Genomic DNA, 23,750 nt, shown 5'->3' on the forward strand with positions numbered 1-23,750 from the left:
CTTCTGAAATTTTCTGAGGATGTAACTAGTAGAGTAGACAAGGGAGAACCAGTGGTTGTGGTGTATTTGGACTTTCAAAAGGCTTTTGACAAGGTCCCACACAAGAGATTGATATGCAAAATAAAAAGCACATGGTAATGGGGGTAATGTACTGACGTGGATAGAGAACTGGTTGGCAGACAGGAAGCAGAGAGTCGGGATAAACGGGTCCTTTTCAAAATAGCAGGCAGTGACTAGTGGAGTGCTGCAGGGCTCAGTGCTGGGACTCCAGCTCTTTACAATATACATCAATGATTTGGATGAAGGAATTGAGTGTAATATCTCCAAGTTTGCAGATGACACTAAGTTGGGTGGCGGTGTGAGTTGTGAGGGGGATGCTAGGAGGCTGCAGGGTGATTTGGACAGGTTAGGTGAGTGGGTAAATGCATGGCAGATGCAGTATAATGTGGATAAATGTGAGGTTATCCACTTTGGGGGCAAAAACGCTAAGACAGAATATTATCTGAATGGCGGCAGATTAGGAAAAGGGGAGGTGCAACAAGACCTGGGTGTCATGGTTCATCAGTCATTGAAAGTTGGCATACAGGTACAGCAGGTGGTGAAGGCGGCAAATGGTATGTTGGCCTTCATAGCTAGAGGATTTGAGTATAGGAGCAGGGAGGTCTTACTGCAGTTGTACAGGGGATTGGTGAGGCCTCACCTGGAATAGTGTGTTCAGTTTTGGTCTCCTAATCTGAGGAAGGACGTTCTTGCTATTGAGGGAGTGCAGTGAAGGTTCACCAGACTGATTCCCGGGATGGACATATGAGGAGAGACTGGATCAACTGGGCCTTTATTCACTGGAGTTTAGAAGGATAAGAGAGGATCTCTCAGAAACATAAAATTCTGACGGGACGGGACAGGTTAGATGCAGGGAGAATGTTCCCGATGTTAGGGAAGTCCAGAACCAGGGGACACAGTCTTGGGATAAGGGGTAGGCCATTTAGGACTGAGATGAGGAGAAACTTCTTCACTCAGAGAGTTGTTAACCTGTGGAATTCCCTGCCACAGAGAGTTGTTGATGCCAGTTCATTGGATATATTCAAGGGGGGGGGGGGGGGGGGGGGGGAGTTAAATATGGCCCTTATGGCTAAAGGGATCAAGGGGTATGGAGAGAAAGCAGGAAACGGCTACTGAGGGAATAATCAGCCATGATCTTATTGAATGGTGGTGCAGGCTCGAAGGGCCGAATGGCCTACTCCTGCACCTATTTTCTATGTTTCTAAAATAAAGACTACTTGAATCTTCGAACCCAGACCAGGTGTTGAGTGCTCATTTTAAATACTGCACCGCAATCCTCATGTCTCTCTGTTCTGGCAACCCCCTTAAAATTTTACCATTTAGTTTATAGCAAAATGCATCACTTCACATTTCTCTGCATTAAATTTCATCTGCCACGTGTCTGCCCATTCCACCAGCCTGTCTATGTCCCTCTGCAGTCGGTTACTATCCTCCTCCTCCTTACCATGTGCTACATTTCACAGGTCTACATCGTCTGCAAACTTTGAACTTACGTCCTGTATATTGGCGTCCTGGGGCCAATATTTATCCCTCAATCAACATAACAAAAACGGATTATCTGGGTCATTAGCACATTGCTGTTTGTGGGAGCTTGCTGTGCACAAAGTTGCTGCCGCGGTTCCCACATTACAACAGTGACTACACTCCAAAATGCACTTCATTGGCTGTAAAGCGCTTTGTGACGTCCGGTGGTTGTGAAAGGTGCTATAGAAATGGAAGTCTATTTTTTTTTTAATACCCAAGTCATTAACATACATGAAAAAGAGGAGTGGTGTTAACATCAACCCCTGGTGAATACTGCACACTTCCCTCCAGTCTGAAAAACAACTGTTCACCACGACTCCCTGCTTTCTGTCCCTTAGCCAATGCTTTATCCATGCTGCCTCTGTCCCTTTAATCTCATGGGCTTTAATTTGGCTAACAAGTCTATTATATACTACTTGCTCAGAACAAACAACTACAACACTCAAAAGCTTGTAAAAGCTCAAAAAGAACATGAAACTTAAAACCAGGCCCATGTCCAAGGTCATCGATTCAAGGTGACAACATGTTTATTTTCTTCAAAAAAAAATTAGAGGTTTTAATGCTCTTCTCTCTCTCCCCCAGAGTTAACGGTGGCAACTAGCATTCCAATTTCCCCCCCCAACCCAATCAATGCCAATATCCTCCTGCCCACCCCCACCCTAAAGTGCCTCCTCTTCATCACCAAAAGCACTTCTGTCCCTTTCTCCCTTCCCTTCATTGCCATCAATTTAATCCTTCCTTACTATCCACTCCCCACCAATGTTCCAGTCAGCTGTGTAGCGCTCCACGATCCCACACAGCCGGCTTTTCAATACAAGAGCCGCCAGTGTTTGAATGGCCTGCACAGTCCCTTAAACAAATTCAGAGGGAGCATTACTCCCCACCCTACACATACTGCCGCCTTTACTTGCGATGTATCCTCCTTCCTCCCCTTGGCATCCACCACTACGTCCCCCCCACCCCCACACCGTACCAGAGTCTAATGCATTGGGCAGGGCTAATCCTAATGGCCCCAATTCCTGGCTGTGGACACTGGAGCTGTGAGCAACCTGTCTGGGGCATTAGCCGTCACACTGAGGAGGAAGGAAACACTATCAACAGCAAATTTGGATGCATATAGAGACTTCAATGTGGCAAAATATCCCATCATCATCATAGGCAGTCCTTCGAAATCGAGGCAGACTAGCCGAAGAGGCAGATTTTAAGGGGCAGGGGAGAGAGAGAGAAAGGAAGAGAGAGAGAGAGAGAGAGAGAGAGAGAGAGAGAAAGAAAGAAGAGATGAGGAGACAGAGAGAGAGACAGAGAGAGAGAGAGACAGAGACAGAGTTTATGGAGAGTGCAAGGTAGGAGGCCGGCCAGGAGAGCATTGGAATAGTCGTGTCTGGAGGTAACAATGGTATGGATGAGGGTTTCAGCAGCAGATGAGCTGAGGCTGGGGCTGAGACGGGCGCTGTTACGGAGGTGGCAGTATGTGTTCTTGGTGACGGTGATGGTGACGGAGCGGATATGGGTTCGGGAGCTCAGCTCAGTGTCCAATAGGATGCCACGGTTGTGACCGTGGCTGGGGCTGGGGATGGAGTCAGTGGCGAACTAAAGGTGTTGGTGACCTTTTAGCCGAGAGGCAACAAGGCATTCATCAATGTTAAGAGTAAAAAAAGGATTAGAAATGGGACTTTACCTAAATATATAACCAGGAGAGAAGACATTGCAAAATGGTTGTACGAGGGAGGGCAGAAAAGCAGAGTGCAAGGTCTAACCGCACAACTTTAACTCCTTTGGAAAAAACATCCACACAATTTAAATCAGAAACTTCGTTGACTCATTGGGAAACACACACCCTCCTGCAGGGAGAGACCCATCACCAGTATGTCCCAGTTAACAGCAGAGTCACATCCCAATTAATTAATAGGCACAGTTCCAGAGCACAGATTCTAAATAAACTCATAAAAAGAGTGAGGGAAAAAGAGATAGAGGGAGGGGAAAAAGGCAAGGGAGGGGAAAAAGGCAAGGGAGGGAGTGGGGGTGGGAAATAGAGGTAGGAAGGGAAGAGGAAAAAATGGCAAAAAATGGTATTTTCAATGTTGAGCATTCCACCGCAGAGAATCACTGAAGGAACGGAAGTGCGGCGAAGGATTTGTGTTACAGAAAGCTTACTCGAGAATGTTGGAATCTCTGACTATCCAGTGCTGGAGAGGTTTACAACAACTACCGTAAGTTCTAGTGTATAGGTAGCACCTCGGGTTATAACTCTGCTGGTTTTTAAACAGACGCTCAGAATTTTGAGCCTGAATTCTCAGTGCCCACCCAGACCCACTCCTTTGCCCCAACTCCCAAAGCACTTTACAGCCAGTGAAGTGCTTTTTGAAGTGTGGTCACTGTTGTAATGCGGGAAACGCGGCAGCTAACTTGCGCACGGCAAGCTCCCTCAGATCATCTGTTTTCGTGATGCTGCTTGAGGGATAAATATTGACCAGGACACTGGGGATTAACTCCCCTGCTCTTCTTCAAAATAGCGGCCACGGGATTTTTTACGTCCACCTGAGAGAGCAGATGGGGTCGCAGTTTAACTTCTCATCCGAAAGGCGGCACATCTCCGACAGTGCTGCGTTCCCTCAGCACTGCACTGGGAGTGTCAACCTAGATGTATGTGCTCTAGTTCCCGGAATGGGCCTTGAACCCACAACCTTGTGACTCAGAGGCGAGAGCGCTGCCCACTGAGTCACAGCTGACAGCAGTGGGTTCAACCATTGAGGCATGGGTAGAGGGGGAGGCTTATGAAATAAACTTTATTTCACGAGCATTTCTGGAGCTACTGAGGATGTGAAAACAGGATTCTAATTCCAGATAAAATGAGATTCTCTGCCCCATCCTCACGAGTCCAACTAGGTTATTCAATGGTTCATTTGGTTGGATCGAAGAGAAGAGATTGCATTGTAAACATTGGGCGTTTCAAGGGGTTAAACTGAAGCTCCTGAAGCATTCATATTTTCCAATAACAAAGAAGTCGCAGATGCCAAGTTCCTTCCTGCAGCTTTCGGCAGATGTTGGCAGGCAACGAGTTGCGAAGGAACGAAATAAAATAGAAACAGTTCCTCCTACTCCCTGCAGAGGAATGGAACAGTCCAGCTCCTCTCTGTTGTGATTTCATTCTTCCCCTCCCCCTCAGTCCCAGGTCACTGACATTAAGTTATGTGTTCTCCCCACATCAACAGGACACAGCAGCCACTGTGAGAGAGAGAGAGAGAAAAAGAGAAGAGAAGAAAGAGAGAGAGAGATAGAGAGATAGAGATAGAGAGATAGAGAGAGATAGATAGATAGATAGATAGATAGATAGATAGATAGATAGATAGATAGATAGATAGATAGATAGATAAATAAAGAGAGAAGAGGAGAAAGAGAGAGAAAGAAAGAGAGCGCGCAAAAGGGAGAAAGGAAGAGAAAGAGGGAGAAAGCGAGAAGGAGGAAAGAGCAAAAGAGAAAAAAGAAAAACAAAGTATGTTTGTGTATTTATGTAGCATATTTCATGATGTTTCAAAACATTTTACAGCCGATGAAGTACCTTTGTAGTGTAGTCACTGTTGTAGTGTAGGACAGAGTTGGGGGAGGGGGTGATGTAAAATGGAGGTGAGAGAAGAAGAGGTAAATGAGGTGAAATGGCAGGGGTGGGGGAAAGAGAGGTGAAATGGGGTTGGAACAAATATTTGTCTTTGGTTTATTGCTTCTAAAAATATTGGAGACGGGGGAGAAACGGTTGATTGATTGGACAAACCTAGACTCACAATTAGGTAACGAAGAGTCTGCTTGCTTCCGCTTTGGCCGTCGGAAGGCAGGGCGTCGCGAGGATGGGGGTGTCGGGCGACCAATGGCATGAGTGTGGGGGGGGGGGGGGGGGGGGGGGGGGGCCGGGGCGGTTGGAGGCACGAGGTCACGTGACCAAACCTCCATGATTACGTCCAATCAGAATTGGCTACCCTGCTGCTCACGGCCACAGATTCAAAATTGCTGACCAGGCTAGGTGATCAGAGAACTCGGGGGGGGTGGGGGGCACAAAGAAAGGAGACATGTAGAAGCTTTGCTCCCTGGCAAAGTGTTTGTAGCGCCACACTGTGGATGTGGACGTATTGTGTACTGCAAGTACAGGGTTAATAATAAAACAGAACCAGGCAGATTTCTGGGGGCTTCTGAGAGAGCTGCCTGCCATGTTAGGAGCTGTCTGTCTCCCTCTCTCCCCCTCTCCCCCTCTCCCTCTCTCCCTCTCTCCCTCTCTCCCTCTCTCCCTCTCTCCCTCTCTCCCTCTCTCCCTCTCTCCCTCTCCCTGCTGTGCCCCCATTCGAGCGATTCCTGTTGGCAAGATTTGAACCGAGAGAGGATAATGCAGCTCCTTTACAGGAAACAGATATTTGGCTGTGCCTTTTTCATTTGTTCAGAGAGGAATTAAAACCAAATAATCTTTTGGCAGGTTACTTAGCAACGACGTGACGAGGTGATTTCGATCAGGTTTGCTTCGTGAACAAGTCACCAAAGGCTCTTTTCTCCCTTACCTCGCCCCTCCCCGCGGAAGGTATTGGTTCCTTGCTGGGATGGGTTTCCACAGCTCTTTCTCTCTCCCCATCCCCTTCTGCTACCGAGTCTTCGCCACTTTGAATACTGACAGCGAGTGCTGACAGGCTATTTGGCCGTATGAACCATCACGGCTGAGCTTGACCCAGTCCACCGAAAATAAAATAAAGAACTTGCATTTATATAGCGCCTTTCACTGCCTCAGGATGTGTCAACCAGTGGCTTAGTTGCTAACACCCTCGCCTCCGAGTCAGAAGGTTGTGGGTTCAAGTCCCACTCCAGGGACTCGAGCGCATAAATCTAGGCTGTTACTCCCAGTGCAGTGCTGATGGAATGCTGCATGATCAGAGATGCCGTCTTTCGGATGAGACGTTAAACCGAGGCCCCGTCTGCTCTCTCAGGTGGAGGTAAAAGATCCCACGGCACTATTCCCACAATCAACATCACGAAAACAGATTATCTGGTCATTATCACATTGCTGTCTGTGGAAGCTTGCTGTGCGCAAAATAGGCTGCCGTGTTTTCCACATTCCAACAGTGACTACACTCCAAAAGTACTTCATTGGCTGTAAAGCGCTTTGGGACCCCCGGTGGTTGTGAAAGGCAAGTCTCTCCTTTCAAAGTGCTTTATGGCCAACTTGCAATGTAAGAAAAGACGGCAGCCAATTAGCACGCAGCAACAGTGGAGCGACGGAAATGGGGGATAGAGTCCCAACAATCGCGCTGTGTAAGTGAGGTCAAAAGGGATTCCTGTACACAGGACTTCAAGCTGATCCAGTATCTCAAGATTCCTGTCCCTATGTCCAAGCAATTTAAACAAACAAATTCCTCCATTTCAGTCAAACACACAGGCAGTTTCTTCCAACACAGCCCCAAAAGCCACAGGAATTTTTATAAGTTTACTTTCAGTGTAGTTCCCTTCGACCCGTAGTTCTGAAAATCGTATGTCGCTGAGTTGCCATGGAGACACCACCACCTTCTTAGTAGTGACTGTGGCGGAGGTCACTGGCCTGGAGATTGGGCTAAGTTTCGGTTTACTGCCAGGAAGCCAATCCTTTCTGGAGCAGACTGATCCCCGGAGAGAAGGAGTCCATCAGGTCATCCTCAACAGACAAGAACAACCAAGAGCACACTTAGAAAGACAAAACAATTCTGTTTCTCGGCCCGAAACATCTCGAATTCATTCTGGCCCGTGCATCGTTCCACTGATGAGAGAGAGAGAGAGAGAGAGAGAGAGAGAGAGAGAGAGAGAGAGAGAGAGAGCGAGCGAGCTGAAGACACAACAAAAAACAATCCAGTGATTCTTCTCCACCTTCCTGCCTTGGAGAGAAAATATTCACACCTCTAAAGTCAACCCCAGCAGAACGATTTTAACTCCCGGGGCTGTGCTGGCATGGCTCAGTGGGTAGCACGTGAGTTAGTAGGTCATGGGGTCAAGTCCCACACCAGAGACTGGAGCACAAAATACAGGTTGACACTCCAGTGCAGTGCTTAGGGAGTGCCGCACTGCCACTGCCTGGAGGTGCCGTCTTTTGCATGAGACGTTAAACCGAGGCCCCGTCAGCTCTCTCAGGTGGACGTAACTGATCCCATGGCATGATTTCAAAGAACGAGGGAGTTCTCCCCAGTGCCCTGGCCCAATATTTATCCCTCAATCAACATCACAAACAGATGATCTGGTCATTATCACACTGTTGTTTGTGGGAGCTTGCTGTGCGCAAATTGGTTGCCGCATTTCCTACATTACAATTCAGTACTTTGTTGGCTGTAAAGCACTTTGAGAATTCATGAGATCGTGAAAGACGCTTTAGAAATGCACATCTTTCGTTCACAAAAAGCTTTAATGAAGCAGAAACCACAAGGAAGTAAAAAAAAATTAAATCTCTTTATAAAATGGAGACATATTCAATGACTTTATTTCCCCTTCGGTTTCCTTTAATTCATTCACTTAATGTGGGCGTCGCTGGCAAGGCCGGCATTTACTGCCCATCCCTAATTGCCCCCGAGAAGGTGGTGGTGAGCCGCCTTCTTGAACTGCTGCAGTCCGTGTGGTGAAAAGGTACTCAGCACTGCACTGGAGTGTCAACCTGTATTTTGTGCTCCAGTCTCTGGTGTGGGACTTGACCCCATGACCTACTAACTCACGTGCTACCCACTGAGCCATGCCAGCACAGCCCCGGGAGTTAAAATCATTCTGCTGGGGTTGACTTGAGGTGTGAATATTTTCTCTCCAAGGCAGGAAGGTGGAGAAGAATCACTGGATTGTTTTTTTGTTGTGTCTTCAGCTCTCTCTCTCTCTCTCTTATCAGTGGAATGATGCACGGGCCAGATTGAATTCGAGATGTTCCGGGCCAAGAAACAGAATTGTTTGTCTTGCTAAGTGTGCTCTTGGCTGTTCTTGTCTGTTGAGGATAACCTGATGGACTCCTTCTCTCCGGGGAACAGTCTGTTCCAGAAAGGATTGGCTTCCTGGCAGTAAACCGAAATTTAGCCCAATCTCCAGGCCAGTGACCTCCGCCACAGTCACGACTAAGAAGGTGGTGGTGTCTCCATAGCAACACAGCGACATACGATTTTCAGAACTACGGATTTGTTAGGGAGGGAGGTCCAGGATTGTGACCCAGCAACGATGAAGGGTGGTCAATATATGGAAGGAACAGGCAAGCTACCTGAGGGGACTGAGTATTTCAGAAATTTCAAAAAAAGAGAGCTCCTTTGAGAATGAGTATGAGGAATCGTGTGATTGGGGTCTTCCCAGTGTAATGTATGCACCGGTGAGTATACACACAGGTTTGTAGAGCTGTTGCACTGTGAGTGGCTTAGCCAGTCACGTGATGTTCACAAGACTCAATAAAACCCCGGCCAGTTGGGTCTAGGTCATCCACGATGAGTTATGCTGTTGTGAGCCTGGTGGATGAACTGGTAATGTGTAGACTGATTGCTTTATTAACAAAGGTTTAACAACTTGTTCACAGCACACCTCAGGTTGATCGGGTTGTTAGCTGAGGAATTCTATGTTCTATCACAAGAGGTATAGAAAATAAAAGCCAAGGAGGTAATGATGAATCTACAGAAAATCTTAAGACCTCAGTGGGTAGCACACTTGGCTCTGAGTCAGAAGGTTGTGGGTTCAAGTCCCACTCCAGGGACTTGAGCACAAAAATCCAGGCTGATACTCCAGTGCAGTACTGAGGGAGCGCCGCACTATCAGAGGTGTTGTCTTTCAGATGAGACATTAAACCGAGACCCTGTCTGCTCTCTCAAGCGGACATAAAAGATCCCATGGCACTATTTTGAAGAAAAGCAGGGGAGTTATCCCCGGTGTCCTGGCCAATATTTATCCCTCAATCAAACATAACAAAAAAAAAAAAATGATCTGGTCATCATCACATTGCTGTTTATGGGAGCTTGCTGTGCGCAAATTGACTGCCGCGTTTCCTACATTACAACAGTGACTACACTCCAAAAGTACTTCATTGGCTGTAAAGCACTTTGAGACGTCCGGTGGTTGTGAAAGGCGCTATATAAATGCAAGTCTTTCTTTAGTATTGGGCTCCACACTAGAGGAAAGGTGTTGAGGCTTTAGAGAGGGCACATTGCAGATTCACTAGGCTAGCTGGATGTGAAGATAAACAGACAACGGTTTATTTAATGCCTTTAATGTAGTAAAACGTCCCAAGGTGCTTCACAGGCGTGTTAAAACAAAATTTGACACTGGACCAAGACACATCAAAGAGGTAGGTTTTAAGCAGCGTCTTAAAGGAGGAGAGAGGTGTAGAGGCGGAGAGGTTCAGGGAGGGAGTTCCAGAGCTTAGGGCCCAGGCAGCTGGAGGTGTGGGCACCGATCTTGGTGTTGCCCCAGTCTACACCCTTAACCCTTCCTCTGGGTTTGCCATTGTCGTGTATTTGCTCCATGGGTTCTTTGCTTAAGAATTCATAGCTATACATTTACATAAGAACATAAGAAATAGGAGCAGGAGTAGGCAATACGGCCCCTCGAGTCTGCTCCGCCATTCAATATGATCATGGCTGATCTGATCATGGACTCAAGTCCACTTCCCTGCCCGCTCCCCATAACCCCTTATTCCCTTATCGGTTAGGAAACTGTCTACATGTGTCTTAAATTTATTCAATGACCCAGCTTCCACAGCTCTGAGGCATCGAATTCCACAGATTTATAACCCTCACTTGCTGTAAATAACTAACTGGTTTATTAGTGAAGGTTTACCAATCAAACTGAACACTAGCAGTTCATCCACCGGGTCACAACTGCACGCCTCATTGTGGAGAACCTGAACTCAATTAACTGGGGTTTTATGGAGTCTTGTGAACATCACTTGACTGGCTAAGCCACACGCAGTGCAACAGCTCCAGCAGGCCCATGAGCATGCTCACAAGTGCATACATTAGTCACAGAATTTTAAAAGTGGTTTAGGTGCAGAGAAAGGCTCTCTCTGCTGTTCGACAACTTGCATTTATTATAGTGCCCTTCATCATCATCACAGGCAGTCCCTCGAACGAGGATGACTTGCTTCCACAAGTTCACAGGTGTTTAAATGAAGGACCCGATGTTCCAGTCCTGAACTCCAATTGAGGGGGTGGAAGATGTCTGCGAGTGGATTTTTTTTTAAACGTGTGGTGACCGTTGTACATCAGCCACCACACGGGCTTGACAGAGCTAGGTCTTGGTCCAGTGGCAAGGGTTAACCAAGACGACTGGAGACCAGCTCTGCTGCACGGACCTAGTGCGCACAGGCCCGTGCTGCCCCTGGGCCCTCGCCTCTTCTAGGTCCCTTATCCTCATCTGTCGCACTTTCACCACAAACACTCGCCGCTCCTCCGCCACAAACGCTCACCGCTCCTCCGCCCTGACTTTCCCACTCCTCTGTACCTGGGCCGCGCCGATGTTCCTGCCCACGCTCCAACACGGCGAGCAGGGTTTTGATGACGTCACCCAGTCGCCCATCTCAAAATCTTGGAGCAGCTCGCGCTGGAGCACTTTTATAGCCCGACCTGCGGAGCCGTTCTCTCGCAGGTCGGGAGGCCTTTAACGTAGTATAAACTACCCTAAACGCTTCACAGGAGCATGGTCAGACAAAATTTGACACCAAGCCAAGGAGAGGTTTGACATCACGTAAGGAGATCTTCGGGCAGATGACTGAAAGCTTGGTCAAAGGAGGTCGGTTTTAAGGAACGTCTTAAAAAGGAGGAGAGGCGGCGAGGTTTAGGGACGAAATTTCAGAGCTTAGCCTCGGCAGCTGGTGGAGTGATGAATGGATGTGCAACAGGCCAGAATTGGAAGAACGCAAAGATAAGAGGGTTGTAGGAGGTTACAGAGATAGGGAGGGGGGGGGGGGGGGGAGGCGAGGGCCGTGGAGGGATTTGAAAACAAAAAGATGAAAATTTTAAAATCGTGTTGTTGCCGCTGCACCAGGAGCCAATGTAGGTCAGCGAAGACAGGGATGATGGATGAACAGGACTTGTGCAAGTTAGGACACGGACAGCATTGTTTTGGATGAGCTAAAGTTTATGGAGGGCGGAAGATGGGAGGCCGGCCAGGAGAGCGTTGTGACAGCATTTTGGGAGAGAGAGAGAGAGAGAGAGAGAGAAAAAGAAAAGAAAAGAAAAGAAAAGAAAAGAAAGAAAGAAAGAAAGAAAGAAAGAAAGAAAGAAAGAAAGAAAGAAAGAAAGAAAGAAAGAAAGAAAGAAAGAAAGAAAGAAAGAAAGAAAGAAAGAAAGAAAGAAAGAAAGAAAGAAAGAAAGAAAGAAAGAAAGAAAGAAAGAAAGAAAGAAAGAAAGAAAAAAAAAAGAAAAGAGAGGAGAGAGAGAGAGAGAGAGAGAGAGAGAGAGAGAGAGAGAATAGAAAGAGAGAAAGGGAGAAAGGGCAAGAGAGAGAGAAAGGGAGAATGGGAGAAAGAGAGAGAGAGACAGAGAAAAAGAGAAAGGAAGAGAGAGAGAGAGAGAGAAAAAAAGAGAAAGGAAGAGAGAAAGAGAGAGAAAGAAAGAGAGAGAGAGAGAGATTCCCACCACCCTATGTGTGAAGAAGTGGTCTGGCTCTAATTTTAAGGTGATGCCCCCGTGTTCTGGACTCCCCTCACCAGAAGAAATAGTTTCTCTCTATCTACCCGATCAAATCCTTCAATCGTCAAACACCTCAATTAGATCACCTTTAATCTTCTACACTCCAGGAAATACAAGCCCAGTCAATGACCCTATCCTCATAATTTAACCCCTTTAGCCCCGGTATCATTCTGGGCTGCTCCTCCTCAGAGGCCGAAATATCCTCCCTGAGGGGCGGGGCCCAGAACCTAGTTACTCCCAACGGGGTCTGGCCAGAGCTTTAATATATTCCAGTACTTTGGCACAACTCCGAGCAAAGGAAAAAAAAAAACACAAGTTTAAAATCAGGTCAGCCAGCTAGAGGAGGATCTTGGTGAGTTTTAAATTCCCTTGGACGGGACTTGCATCAATAGTTACAAATTGGACACAGAGAAGCTGGAGAAAAACAAGTCCGGCACTTGCTTCTAAAAGCCAAAACAGTGCTGGGATGCTCAAGCTACTCTGCTGATACCAAATAGCTCGCTATCCCATTCTCCTACACAAGACTAGAAGGAATAGGAGCAGGAGTCGGCCACCATAAGGCTCCTCGAGCCTGCTCCGCCATTTAATACAATCATGGCTGATCTTTGACCACAACTCCACTTTCCCGCCCGATCCCCATATCTCTTGATTCCACTAGACTTCAAAAATCTATCGAACGAATGAAAAATGACAGATGGGTAAAGACCACCTGGTCTATTAAGCCTGTCCCACACAATTGCGATTACTTGTGTATCATAACGTATACGCTACACCCCACCCGAAACCCTGCGATCTCATAAGAACATAAGAAATAGGAACAGGAGTAGGCCATACGGCCCCTCGAGCCTGCTCCGCCATTCAATACGATCATGGCTGATCTGATCATGGACTCGGGTCCACTTCCCTGCCTGCTCCCCATAACCCCTTAATCTCCTGGGAGAGGCAAAAAGATTAAAAACCCCAGGCCAATTTGGGGGGAAAAAAAATCTTCGAATTTCCTCTCCGACCTATCTAGGCGATCGAAACTAGTCCAGGAGATCACACTGGCCATTAAATTCCTTGCAAATTCAACCAGAGCCTCCACAGCCCTCTGGGGTAGAGGTGGCCAAGCTTAGTGGGAAACTAGAAGATTGGGAAAATTTTAAATGACAGCAAAGAATAATTAAGAAAGCAATAAAGAAAGGAAAGCTAGATTATGAAAGCAAACTTGCGCAAAACATAAAAACAGATAGTAAAAGCTTTTACCGATATATAAAACGGAAGAGAGTGACTAAAGTAAATGTTGGTCCCTTAGAAGATGAGAAGGGGGATTTAATAATGGGAAATGTGGAAATGGCTGAGACCTTAAACAATTATTTTGTTTCGGTCTTCACAGTGGAAGACACAAAAACCATGCCAAAAATTGCTGGTCACGGGAATGTGGGAAGGGAGGACCTTGAGACAATCACTATCACTAGGGGGGTAGTGCTGGACAGGCTAATGGGACTCAAGGTAGACAAGTCCCCTGATCCTGATGAAATGCATCCCAGGGTATTAAAAGAGACGGCAGAAGTTACAGCAGATGCATTTGTTATAATCTACCAAAATTCTCCGGACTCTGGGGAGGTACCAGCGGATTGGAAAGCAGCTAATGTAACGCCTGTGTTTAAAAAAGGGGGCAGACAAAAAGGCAGGTAACTATAGGCCGGTTAGTTTAACATCTGTAGTGGGGAAAATGCTTGAAGCTATCATTAAGGAAGAAATAGCGGGATATCTAGATAGGAATAGTGCAATCAAGCAGACGCAACATGGATTCATGAAGGGGAAATCATGTTTAACTAATTTACTGGAATTCTTTGAGGATATAACAAGCATGGTGGATAGAGGTGTACCGATGGATGTGGTGTATTTAGATTTCCAAAAGGCATTCGATAAGGTGCCACACAAAAGGTTACTGCAGAAGATAAAGGTACGCGGAGTCAAAAATGTATTAGCATGGATCGAGAATTGGCTGGCTAACAGAAAGCAGAGAGTTGGAATAAATGGGTCCTTTTCGGGTTGGAAATCGGTGGTTAGTGGTGTGCCACAGGGATCGGTACTGGGACCACAACTGTTTACAATATACATAGATGACCTGGAAGAGGGGACAGAGCGTAGTGTAACAAAATTTGCAGAGGACACAAAGATTAGTGGGAAAGTGGGTTGTGTAGAGGACACAGAGAGGCTGCAAAGAGATTTAGATAGGTTAATGGGCTAAGGTTTGGCAGATGGAATACAATGTCGGAAAATGTGAGATCATCCATCCACCTTGGGAAAAAAAAAGTCAAAGGGAATATTATTTGAATGGGGAAAAAATTACAACGTGCTGCGGTGCAGAGGGACCTGGGGTTCCTTGTGCATGAATCCCAAAAAGTTAGTTTGCAAGTGCAGCAGGTAATCAGGAAGGCGAATGGAATGTTGGCCTTCATTGCGAGAGGGATGGAGTACAAAAGCAGGGAGGTCCTGCTGCAACTGTACAGGGTATTGGTGAGGCCGCACCTGGAGTACTGCATGCAGTTTTGGTCACCTTACTTAAGGAAGGATATACTAGCTTTGGAGGGGGTACAGGGATGATTCACGAGGCTGAGTCCGGAGATGAGGGGGTTACCTTATGATGATAGATTGAGTAGACTGGGTCTTTACTCGTTGGAGTTCAGAAGGATGAGGGGTGATCTTATTGAAACATTTAAAATAATGAAAGAGATAGACAAGATAGAGGCAGAGAGGTTGTTTCCACTGGTCGGGGAGACTAGAACTAGGGGGCACAGCCTCAAAATATGGGGGAGCCAATTTAAAACCGAGTTGAGAAGGAATTTCTTCTCCCCGAGGGTTGTGATCTGTGGAATTCTCTGACCAAGGAAGCAGTTGAGGCTAGCTCATTGAATGTATTCAAATCACAGATAGATAGATTTTTAACCAATAAGGGAATTAAGGGTTATGGGGAGCGGGCGGGTAAGTGGAGCTGAGTCCACGGCCAGATCAGCCATGATCTTGTTGAATGGCGGAGCAGGCTCGAGGGGCTAGATGGCCTACTCCTGTTCCTAATTCTTATGTTCTTTTGTTCTTATATAGCGCCGATCACAACCTCACGATATCTCAAAATGCTTTACAGCCAATGAAATTACTTTTGAAGTGCAGTCACTGATGTAAAGTAGGAAACGCGGCAACCAATTTTGCACACAGCAATCTCCCACAAACAGCAATGTGATAATTGACCAGATAATCTGATTTTCTGATGTTGATTGAGGGATAAATATTGGCCATGGCACCGGGGATAACTCCCCTGCTCTTCTTTGAAATAGTGCCATGGGATCATTTCATCCACCTGAGAGGGCAGACGGGGCCTCGGTTTAACGTCGCATGTGAAAGACGGCACCTCCGACAGTGCAGCACTCCCTCAGCACTGCGTTGTATTTTTGTGCTGAAGTCTCGGGTGTGGGACTTGAACCCACAACCTGCTGACTCAGAGGCGAGAGTGCTACCCACTGAGCCACGGCTAAACCACTCTTCCTAGCCTTCCACCATCACTTTCAATAACAATACGAGACACATCATGAAACTTCTGCATCACCAAGACTGAAGCCACCTTTTCAGCTGCCTATGTTTCTTGTCCTAACCCACCAAGCTAAGCCTCTCCCGCCAAGGTTCACCCCTGCCCTAGCCCTGAAGCTGCAGCTTGCTCAGGATCTCCACTTGTCCGTGAGACCCACCTCCTGCTCCCTTGACCCTATTCCCCCTAAACTACAGACCACCCAACTTCCCTTCCTGGTGCCGTGTTAACCGATATTGTTCACGCTTCCTCTCCTCAGCTATTGTCACCCTCCCTTTTCAAATCTGCCATCAACACCACACTCCTCAAAAAAAAATTCATGGACCCTCTCCGTCCTTGCAAACTACCGACCCAACTCCAACCTCCCTTTCCTCTGCAAAGTCCTTGAACGTCCCAATTCTCATCTTTCACTCAACTCGCATGTTTGAGTCTCTCCAATCAGTTTCCTGCCCTGCCATGGCACTGAAAGGGAACTGCTTAAAGTCACAAATAACATCCTATGATTGATCATTTTAAAATATTTATAAAAACTTTTACTGTTTGCTTTGATATCGCTTACAAATTTAGCTTCCATATTTCTGAGTTGTACCTCTTATTGTTCTCTCTGCTGCTATTTAAAGCTCCCCCAGTCTCCGCTTTTCCTTGCATTTATGTTAGCCTTTCCTTTCAGCTGCATACTGTCCCTTACCTCGTTTGCTGACCACGGTTGCTTAACTGCTCAAGTGGAGCTGATCTCCTCCAGCCCCACAAGCCGCCGAGATCTCTGCGCCTCTCTAAACCTGCCTCTTGTACATCCCCGATTTTAATCGCCCCACCATCAATGGCCGTGCCTTAAGCTGCCCCAGCCCAAAGCCCTGGAACTCCCTGCCTAAACCTCTCTCCCTTCCAAGACGCTCCTTAGAACAGAAATACCCTTTAAGGAAGGATATACTTGCATTGGAGGCTGATTCCGGAGATGAGGGGGTTGACTTATGAGGAAAGGTTGAGTAGGTTGGGCCTCTACTCATTGGAGTTCAGAAGAATGAGAGGTGATCTTATCGAAACATATAAGATAATGAGGGGGCTCGACAAGGTGGATGCAGAGAGGATATTTCCACTCATGGGGGAAACTAAAACTAGGGGACATAATAGACTAAGGGGCCGCCCTTTTAAAACTGAGGAGAAATTTCTTCTCAGAGGGTTGTAAATCTGTGGAATTCGCTGCCCCAGAGAGCTGTGGAGGCTGGGCCATTGAATATATTTAAGGCGGAGATAGACAGATTTTTGAGTGATAAGGGAATAAAGGGTTATGGGGAGCGGGCAAGGAAATGGAGCCGAGTCCATGATCGGATCAGCCATGATCATATTAAATGGTGGAGCAGGCTCGAAGGGCCATATGGCCTACTCCTGCTCCTATTTATGTTCTTATGAACCTACGCCTTTGACCAAGCTTTTGGTCACCTGTCCCAACATCTTTTTTTGTGGCTCGGTGCCAAGTTTTCTTTGATTACGCACCTGTAAAACGTCCCAAGGTGTTTCACAACATTATGGCGCTATATAAATACATCTGGTTGTTCAGCAGAACTTCTAACAGTCGGATTTTGAACTGGAGTTAGGGGAACTGTTGGCTTCCCCACCTGCGAATTCCATGGACAAGCTAGAATGGATTAGATGGTGTCAAATGTTATAAACACTCCTGTGAAACACCATGGGGCATTTTACTATGTTAAAGGCACTGTATAAATACAAGTTGTTGTTGTAGGGGTATATATTGGTTTGGTATTGTACCAAATACTTCCTTTGACTGCCCGTGTCCTAACCTGCACCAAGTCCCACTCACCCATCACCCCCTGTGCTCGCTGACCTACATTGGCTTCTGGTTAAGCAACGCCTCGATTTCAAAATTCTCATCCTTATTTTCAAATCCCTCCACGGCCTCGCCCCTCCCTATCTCTGTAATCTCCTCCAGCCCCACAACCCCCCACCCCCGAGATGTCTGCGCTCCTCTAATTCTGCCCTCCTGAGCATCCCCGATTATAATCGCTCAACGATCGGTGGCCGTACCTTCTGTTACCTGGGCCCCAAGCTCTGGAACTCCCTGCCTAAACCTCTCCACCTCTCTTCCTCCTTCAAGACGCTCCTTAAAACCTACCTCTTTGACCAAGCTTTTGGTCACCTGCCCTAATTTCTACTAGTGCAGCTTGGTGTCAAATTTTTTATCTAATAATACTACTGTGAAGCACCTTGGGACATTTCACTACATTAAAGGCGCTATATAAAGGGGAACTGTTGACTGTGCCCCCCCCCCCCCCGTGTCGAGGTTTGCCCATTAACAGTTACTTCCAGCTGACTGGGGTCAATTTAATTTCTCGGCCATTCAAACCTTGCCTTACTTAAATTTAAAAACTTGATTTGGCGACTCTCGCTCTTCAAACTCGATCAGATTATGGTCACTGTTTGCATAATGTTCCCTGACCATCAGAGTGGTAACTGCTTCATTGCTCAGCACTAAAGCCGGTCGGTTCCAAAACACAAAGTTCCACAAAACTGTCCAGAATACATTATTGAAGTGTATTGCCTTTTCTACTTGGGAGACACATTTGCATTTATGTCGGCATTCTTCCCAACCTCAGGATGTCCCAAAGCACTTTTAAAAACAAAAAAATATATCCGTTCACGGGAGGTGACAGTCGCTGGCAGGGCCGGCATTTATTGCCCATCCCTAATTGCCCCTTGAGAAGGTGGTGGTGAGCTGCCTTCTTGAACCGCTGCAGTCCCATGTGGTGAAGGTGCTCCCTCTATGCCTCCTTGATAAAGTGCAACATCCCCACCGACACCGAGGAGTCCCTGGCCAAAGACCGCCCTAAGTGGAGGAAGTGTATCCGGGAGGGCGCTGAGCACCTCGAGTCTCGTCGCCGAGAGCATGCAGAAAGCAAGCGCAGGCAGCGGAAGGAGCGTGCGGCAAATCGGTCTCACCCACCCTTTCCTTCAACCGCTGTCTGTCCCACCCGTGACAGGGACTGTGGTTCTCGTATTGGACTGTTCAGCCACCCAAGAACTTATTTTGAGAGTGGAAACAAGTCTTCCTCGATTCCGAGGGACTGCCTATGATGATGATGATGAAGGTACACCCACACAGTGCTGCTCGGGAGGATTTTGACCCGGCGACGATGAAGGAACGGCCGATATATTTTCAAGTCGAGATGGTGTGTGCGACGTTGGAGTAGAACTTGGAGGTGAAAGTGTTCCCATGCGCCTGCTGCCTTTGTCCTTCTAGACAGTAGCAGCAGAGCAGGTCTCCAGTCGTCTTGGTTAACCCTTGCCACTGGACCAAGACCTCGCTCTGTCAAGCCCGTGTGGTGGCTGGTGTGCAACGGCCACCACACGTTAAAAAAATCCACACACAGGCATCTTCCACCCTTCAGGATGTAGTTCGGGACCTGGGATATTAGGTCCTTCATTGAAACACCTGTGAACTCATCCCTTTTTGGCGTGGAAGCAAGTCCTCATATCGAGGGACTGCCTAAGAAGAGAAGAGACGGTAGAAGTCGCAGGTTTAGGAGGTGCTGCCGAAGAATTATAGTCGCTGTCGAAATGGCCATTATATCATCTCGGCCAAGGTCAGCCAATTCTGGGTTCGAACCTGGAAACTTCCAGTTCTGCTCACCAGCTCACCACACCGAGCCACCGGGAATGGTCTGCGCTTCCCGCTAGCCTATTGGTCACAGCCAAGTCGCCCTCTCAGGACTCTCACCAACATAAGAACAGAACACTACCCACCGTGGGACGCTTCCAGCGGACGTTGGACAGCAACGCTGTCGTGCAGAACAGCGACTCGTCGTTGGCGATGAACATGGGGTCTTCGAAGAGCTGGTTACGTTTCTGGCATTCCCTCTTCAGGGCGTAGAACTCCTGGTTCCCGTAAGGCTTCACCGAGTCAAACATCCTTCAAACCTGCGAAGGGCAAGAACACAACATGAAGCATGGAACGCAAGGATGTCCGTCCAGCCCGGACCGTTCACAAATCATCTCCCACAACGGACTGGTTTAAGGGTGCAGGTGGGAAAGGTCCCTTATCTTGGGTTCGGAGAAGATACTTTGCTAGCTCCAGCAAGAGTGAGAGAGACAGAGAGAACAGAGAGAGAGAGAGAGTGAGAGAGAGAGAGAGAAAGAAAGAAAAAGAGAACAGAGAGAGGACAGAGAGAGAGAGGACAGAGAGAGAGAGAGAGGCACACTCTGCTGCCTGTATCCTAGCTCGCACCAAGTCCCGCCCATCCATCACCAATGCTCCAGTTAAGCTGCTTGGTGACCTGGAGGTGCCGCGCAGATAGCTCTTAAATGGAAAAACTACGTGTGCGTGGGAATTTGAAATGGGCCACGCATCCCCTAAAAGAATTAGCGGAAACATCGCCCATCACCCCTGTGCTCACTGACCTACATTGGCTCCCGGTTAAGCAACGCCTCGATTTTAAAATTCTCATCCTTGCTTTCAAATCCCTCCATGGCCCTCGGCCCTCCCTAGCTCTAATCCCCTCCAGCCTTACAACCCTCAAGTGATCTCTGCGCTTCTCCAATTCTGGCAACCCCAAATTCCGTTGCCCCACCATTGGTGGTTCTGCCTTCAGCTGCCTGGGCTCCAAGCTCTGGAATTCCCTCCCTGAACTGCTCAGTCTTTCAACCTCCTTTAAGACGCTCCATGAAACCTACCTCTTTGACCAAACCTGTACTAATATCTTCTTATGCGGCTCGGTGTCAAATTTTGTTTGATAACCCTCCTGTGAAGCTCCTTGGGACGTTTTACTACGTTAAAGGGGCTGTATAAGTGCACGTTGTTGTTGTAATTGAGTATGCTATCAAAGCACACTCAGCTATAACTCCACTTGTTAGAGTCTGATCAAAATAACCCAACACACAAACCTCAGGATATTCAAATCCCTTCACACCTCCAGCATACAACCCAAATGTCATACCCTCCAATTAACCTCCTCCACACTGCCAAAACAGTCCGGGACCCATTGTGCCTCATGGAGCATTTGATCATTTCAGTCTATCCCGAGAACTAATAAATCCCATTCCCAATCCCCCTTCCCAACTGATCAGCCTGGATCTATTTGAATGGATGAACAGGTTTGAGGGGCTGAATGGCGTTCCTGTGTTCCAAATCAAGATGCAAGGAAGCTGTAGCATTTTTGCAAAGGCTTCCTGCCAAGAATTGAAATCATTTTCTGTTCGAAGTCTCTCGAAGGGGAATAATGTAGCACTCGAGATACCATTAGTGGCTGGCTGCACTGCACTGCAGATTCTACTGTACAGATTTGGCAGCCTCAACAAAAAACAACTACCTCTTGGGAACCTGCAGACTCATGGTCCATTAGAATAATCTGATAAGGAAGTTTCTTCCGTAAGTGCGGAGGGGGAAGATGGGGAAGAATAAGAGAGAGAGAGAGAGAGAGAGAGAGAGAGAGAGACGCAGAAGATAAAGGTACGCGGGGTCAGTGGAAATGTATTAGCGTGGATAGAGAATTGGCTGGCTAACAGAAAGCAGAGAGTCGGGATAAATGGGTCCTTTTTGGGTTGGAAATCGGTGGTTAGTGGTGTGCCACAGGGATCGGTGCTGGGACCACAACTGTTTACAATATACATAGATGACCTGGAAAAGAGGGGACAGAGTGTAGTGTAACAAGACACAAAGATGACACAAAGATTAGTGGGAAAGCGGGTTGTGTAGAGGACACAGAGAGGCTTCAAAGAGATTTAGATAGGTTAAGCGAATGGGCTAAGGTTTGGCAGATGGAATACAATGTCGGAAAGTGTGAGGTCATCCACCTTGGGAAAAAAAAAGGAATACTATTTGAATGGGGAGAAATTACAACGTGCTGCGGTGCAGAGGGGCCTGGGGGTCCTTGTGCATGAATCCCAAAAAGTTAGTTTGCAGGTGCAGCAGGTAATCAGGAAGGCGAATGGAATGTTGGCCTTCATTGCGAGAGGGATGGAGTACAAAAGCAGGGAGGTCCTGCTGCAACTGTACAGGGTATTGGTGAGGCCGCACCTGGAGTACTGCGTGCAGTTTTGGTCGCCTTACTTAAGGAAGGATATACTAGCTTTGGAGAGGGTACAGAGACGATTCACTAGGTTGATTCCAGAGATGAGGTCTTTACTCGTTATGATAGATTGAGTAGACTGGGTCTTTACTCGTTGAAGTTCAGAAGGATGAGGGGTGATCTTATAGAAACATTTAAAATAATGAAAGGGATAGACAAGATAGAGGCAGAGAGGTTGTTTCCATTGGTCGGGGAGACTAGAACTAGGGGGCACAGCCTCAAAATACGGGGGAGCCAATTTAAAACAGAGTTGAGAAGGAATTTCTTCTCCCAGAGGGTTGTGAATCTGTGGAATTCTCTGCCCAAGGAAGCAGTTGAGGCTAGCTCATTGAATGTATTCAAATCACAGATAGATAGATTTTTAACCAATAAGGGAATTAAGGGTTACGGGGGAGCGGGCGGGTAAGTGGAGCTGAGTCCACGGCCAGATCAGCCATGGTCTTGTTGAATGGCGGAGCAGGCTCGAGAGGCTAGATGGCCTACTCCTGTTCCTAATTCTTATGTTCTTATGAGAGAGAGGGAGAGAGAGACGCGAGGGGAGAGAGAGCGAGAGAGCGAGAGAGCGCGAGAGAGAGAGAGAGAGAGCGAGGGGAGAGAGCGAGAGAGAGAGCGCGAGGGGAGAGAGAGAGAGAGCGCGCGAGGGGAGAGAGAGAGAGAGAGAGAGAGAGAGAGAGAGAGAGAGAGAGAGAGAGAGAGAGAGAGCGCGCGAGGGGAGAGAGAGAGAGAGAGAGCGCGAGGGGAGAGAGAGAGAGAGCGCGAGGGGAGAGAGAGAGAGCGAGAGCGCGCGAGGGTAGAGAGAGAAGAGAGAGCGCGCGGGGAGAGAGAGAGAGAGAGAGAGAGAGAGGAGAGAGAGAGAGAGAGAGAGCGCGAGGGGAGAGAGAGAAGAGCGCGAGGGGAGAGAGAGCGCGAGGGGGAGAGAGAGAGAGAGAGAGAGCGCGAGGGGAGAGAAGGGAGAGGGGAGAGAGAGAGAGAGAGAGCGCGAGGGAGAGAGAGAGAGAGCGCGAGGGGAGAGAGAGAGAGAGAGCGCGAGGGGAGAGAGAGAGAGAGAGAGCGCGAGGGGAGAGAGAGAGGAGAGAGAGGGCGAGGGGAGAGAGAGAGAGAGAGAGAGCGAGGGGAGAGAGAGAGAGAGAGAGAGAGCGAGGGAGAGAGCGCGAGGGGAGAGAGAGAGAGAGAGAGAGAGAGTGAGAGGAGGAGAGAGAGCGCGAGGGGAGAGAGAGAGAGAGAGAGAGAGAGAGAGAGAGAGAGAGAGAGAGAGAGAGAGAGAGAGCGCGAGGGGAGAGAGAGAGCACGAGGGGAGAGAGAGAGCGCGAGGGGAGAGAGAGAGAGAGAGCGAGCGAGAGGGGAGAGAGAGAGAGAGAGAGCGCGAGGGGAGAGAGAGAGAGAGAGAGAGCGCGAGGGGAGAGAGAGAGAGAGAGAGCGCGAGGGGAGAGAGAGAGAGAGAGAGAGAGAGAGAGAGAGAGAGAGAGAGAGAGAGAGAGAGAGAGCGCGAGGGGAGAGAGAGAGAGAGAGAGAGAGCGCGAGGGAGAGAGCGAAGGGGAGAGAGAGAGAGAGAGCGGAGGGGAGAGAGAGAAGAGAGCGAGAGGGAGAGAGAGAGAGAGAGCGCGAGGGAGAGAGAGAGAGAGAGCGCGAGGGGAGAGAGAGAGAGAGAGAGAGAGAGGGGAGAGAGAGAGAGAGAGCGAGGGGAGAGAGAGAGAGAGAGAGAGAGAGAGAGAGAGAGAGAGAGCGCGAGGGGAGAGAGAGAGAGAGAGAGAGAGAGAGAGCGAGGGGAGAGAGAGCGCGAGGGGAGAGAGAGAGAGAGAGAGAGAGAGAGGAGCGGGGAGACGGGGGAGAGAGAGAGCGCGAGGGGGAGAGAGAGGGAGAGCGCGAGCGTGAGGGGAG

General features: G+C 48.1%; 1 protein-coding gene across 1 annotated transcript in view; it reads right to left on the reverse strand.

Annotated features, from left to right (window-relative positions):
* The window catches only part of capn5a (calpain 5a), a 129,757-nt gene that overhangs the window by 63,120 nt on the left and 42,887 nt on the right, over positions 1 to 23,750 (reverse strand). The window contains exon 2 of the mRNA XM_070892553.1: positions 19,552 to 19,725. Coding sequence (XP_070748654.1) covers positions 19,552 to 19,716 — 165 coding nt within the window. The 5' untranslated portion in view covers positions 19,717 to 19,725. The remainder of the gene's footprint in view (positions 1 to 19,551; positions 19,726 to 23,750) is intronic.

Source organism: Pristiophorus japonicus, chromosome 10 (assembly GCF_044704955.1).
Source record: "Pristiophorus japonicus isolate sPriJap1 chromosome 10, sPriJap1.hap1, whole genome shotgun sequence".
Classification (NCBI taxonomy): domain Eukaryota; kingdom Metazoa; phylum Chordata; class Chondrichthyes; family Pristiophoridae; genus Pristiophorus; species Pristiophorus japonicus.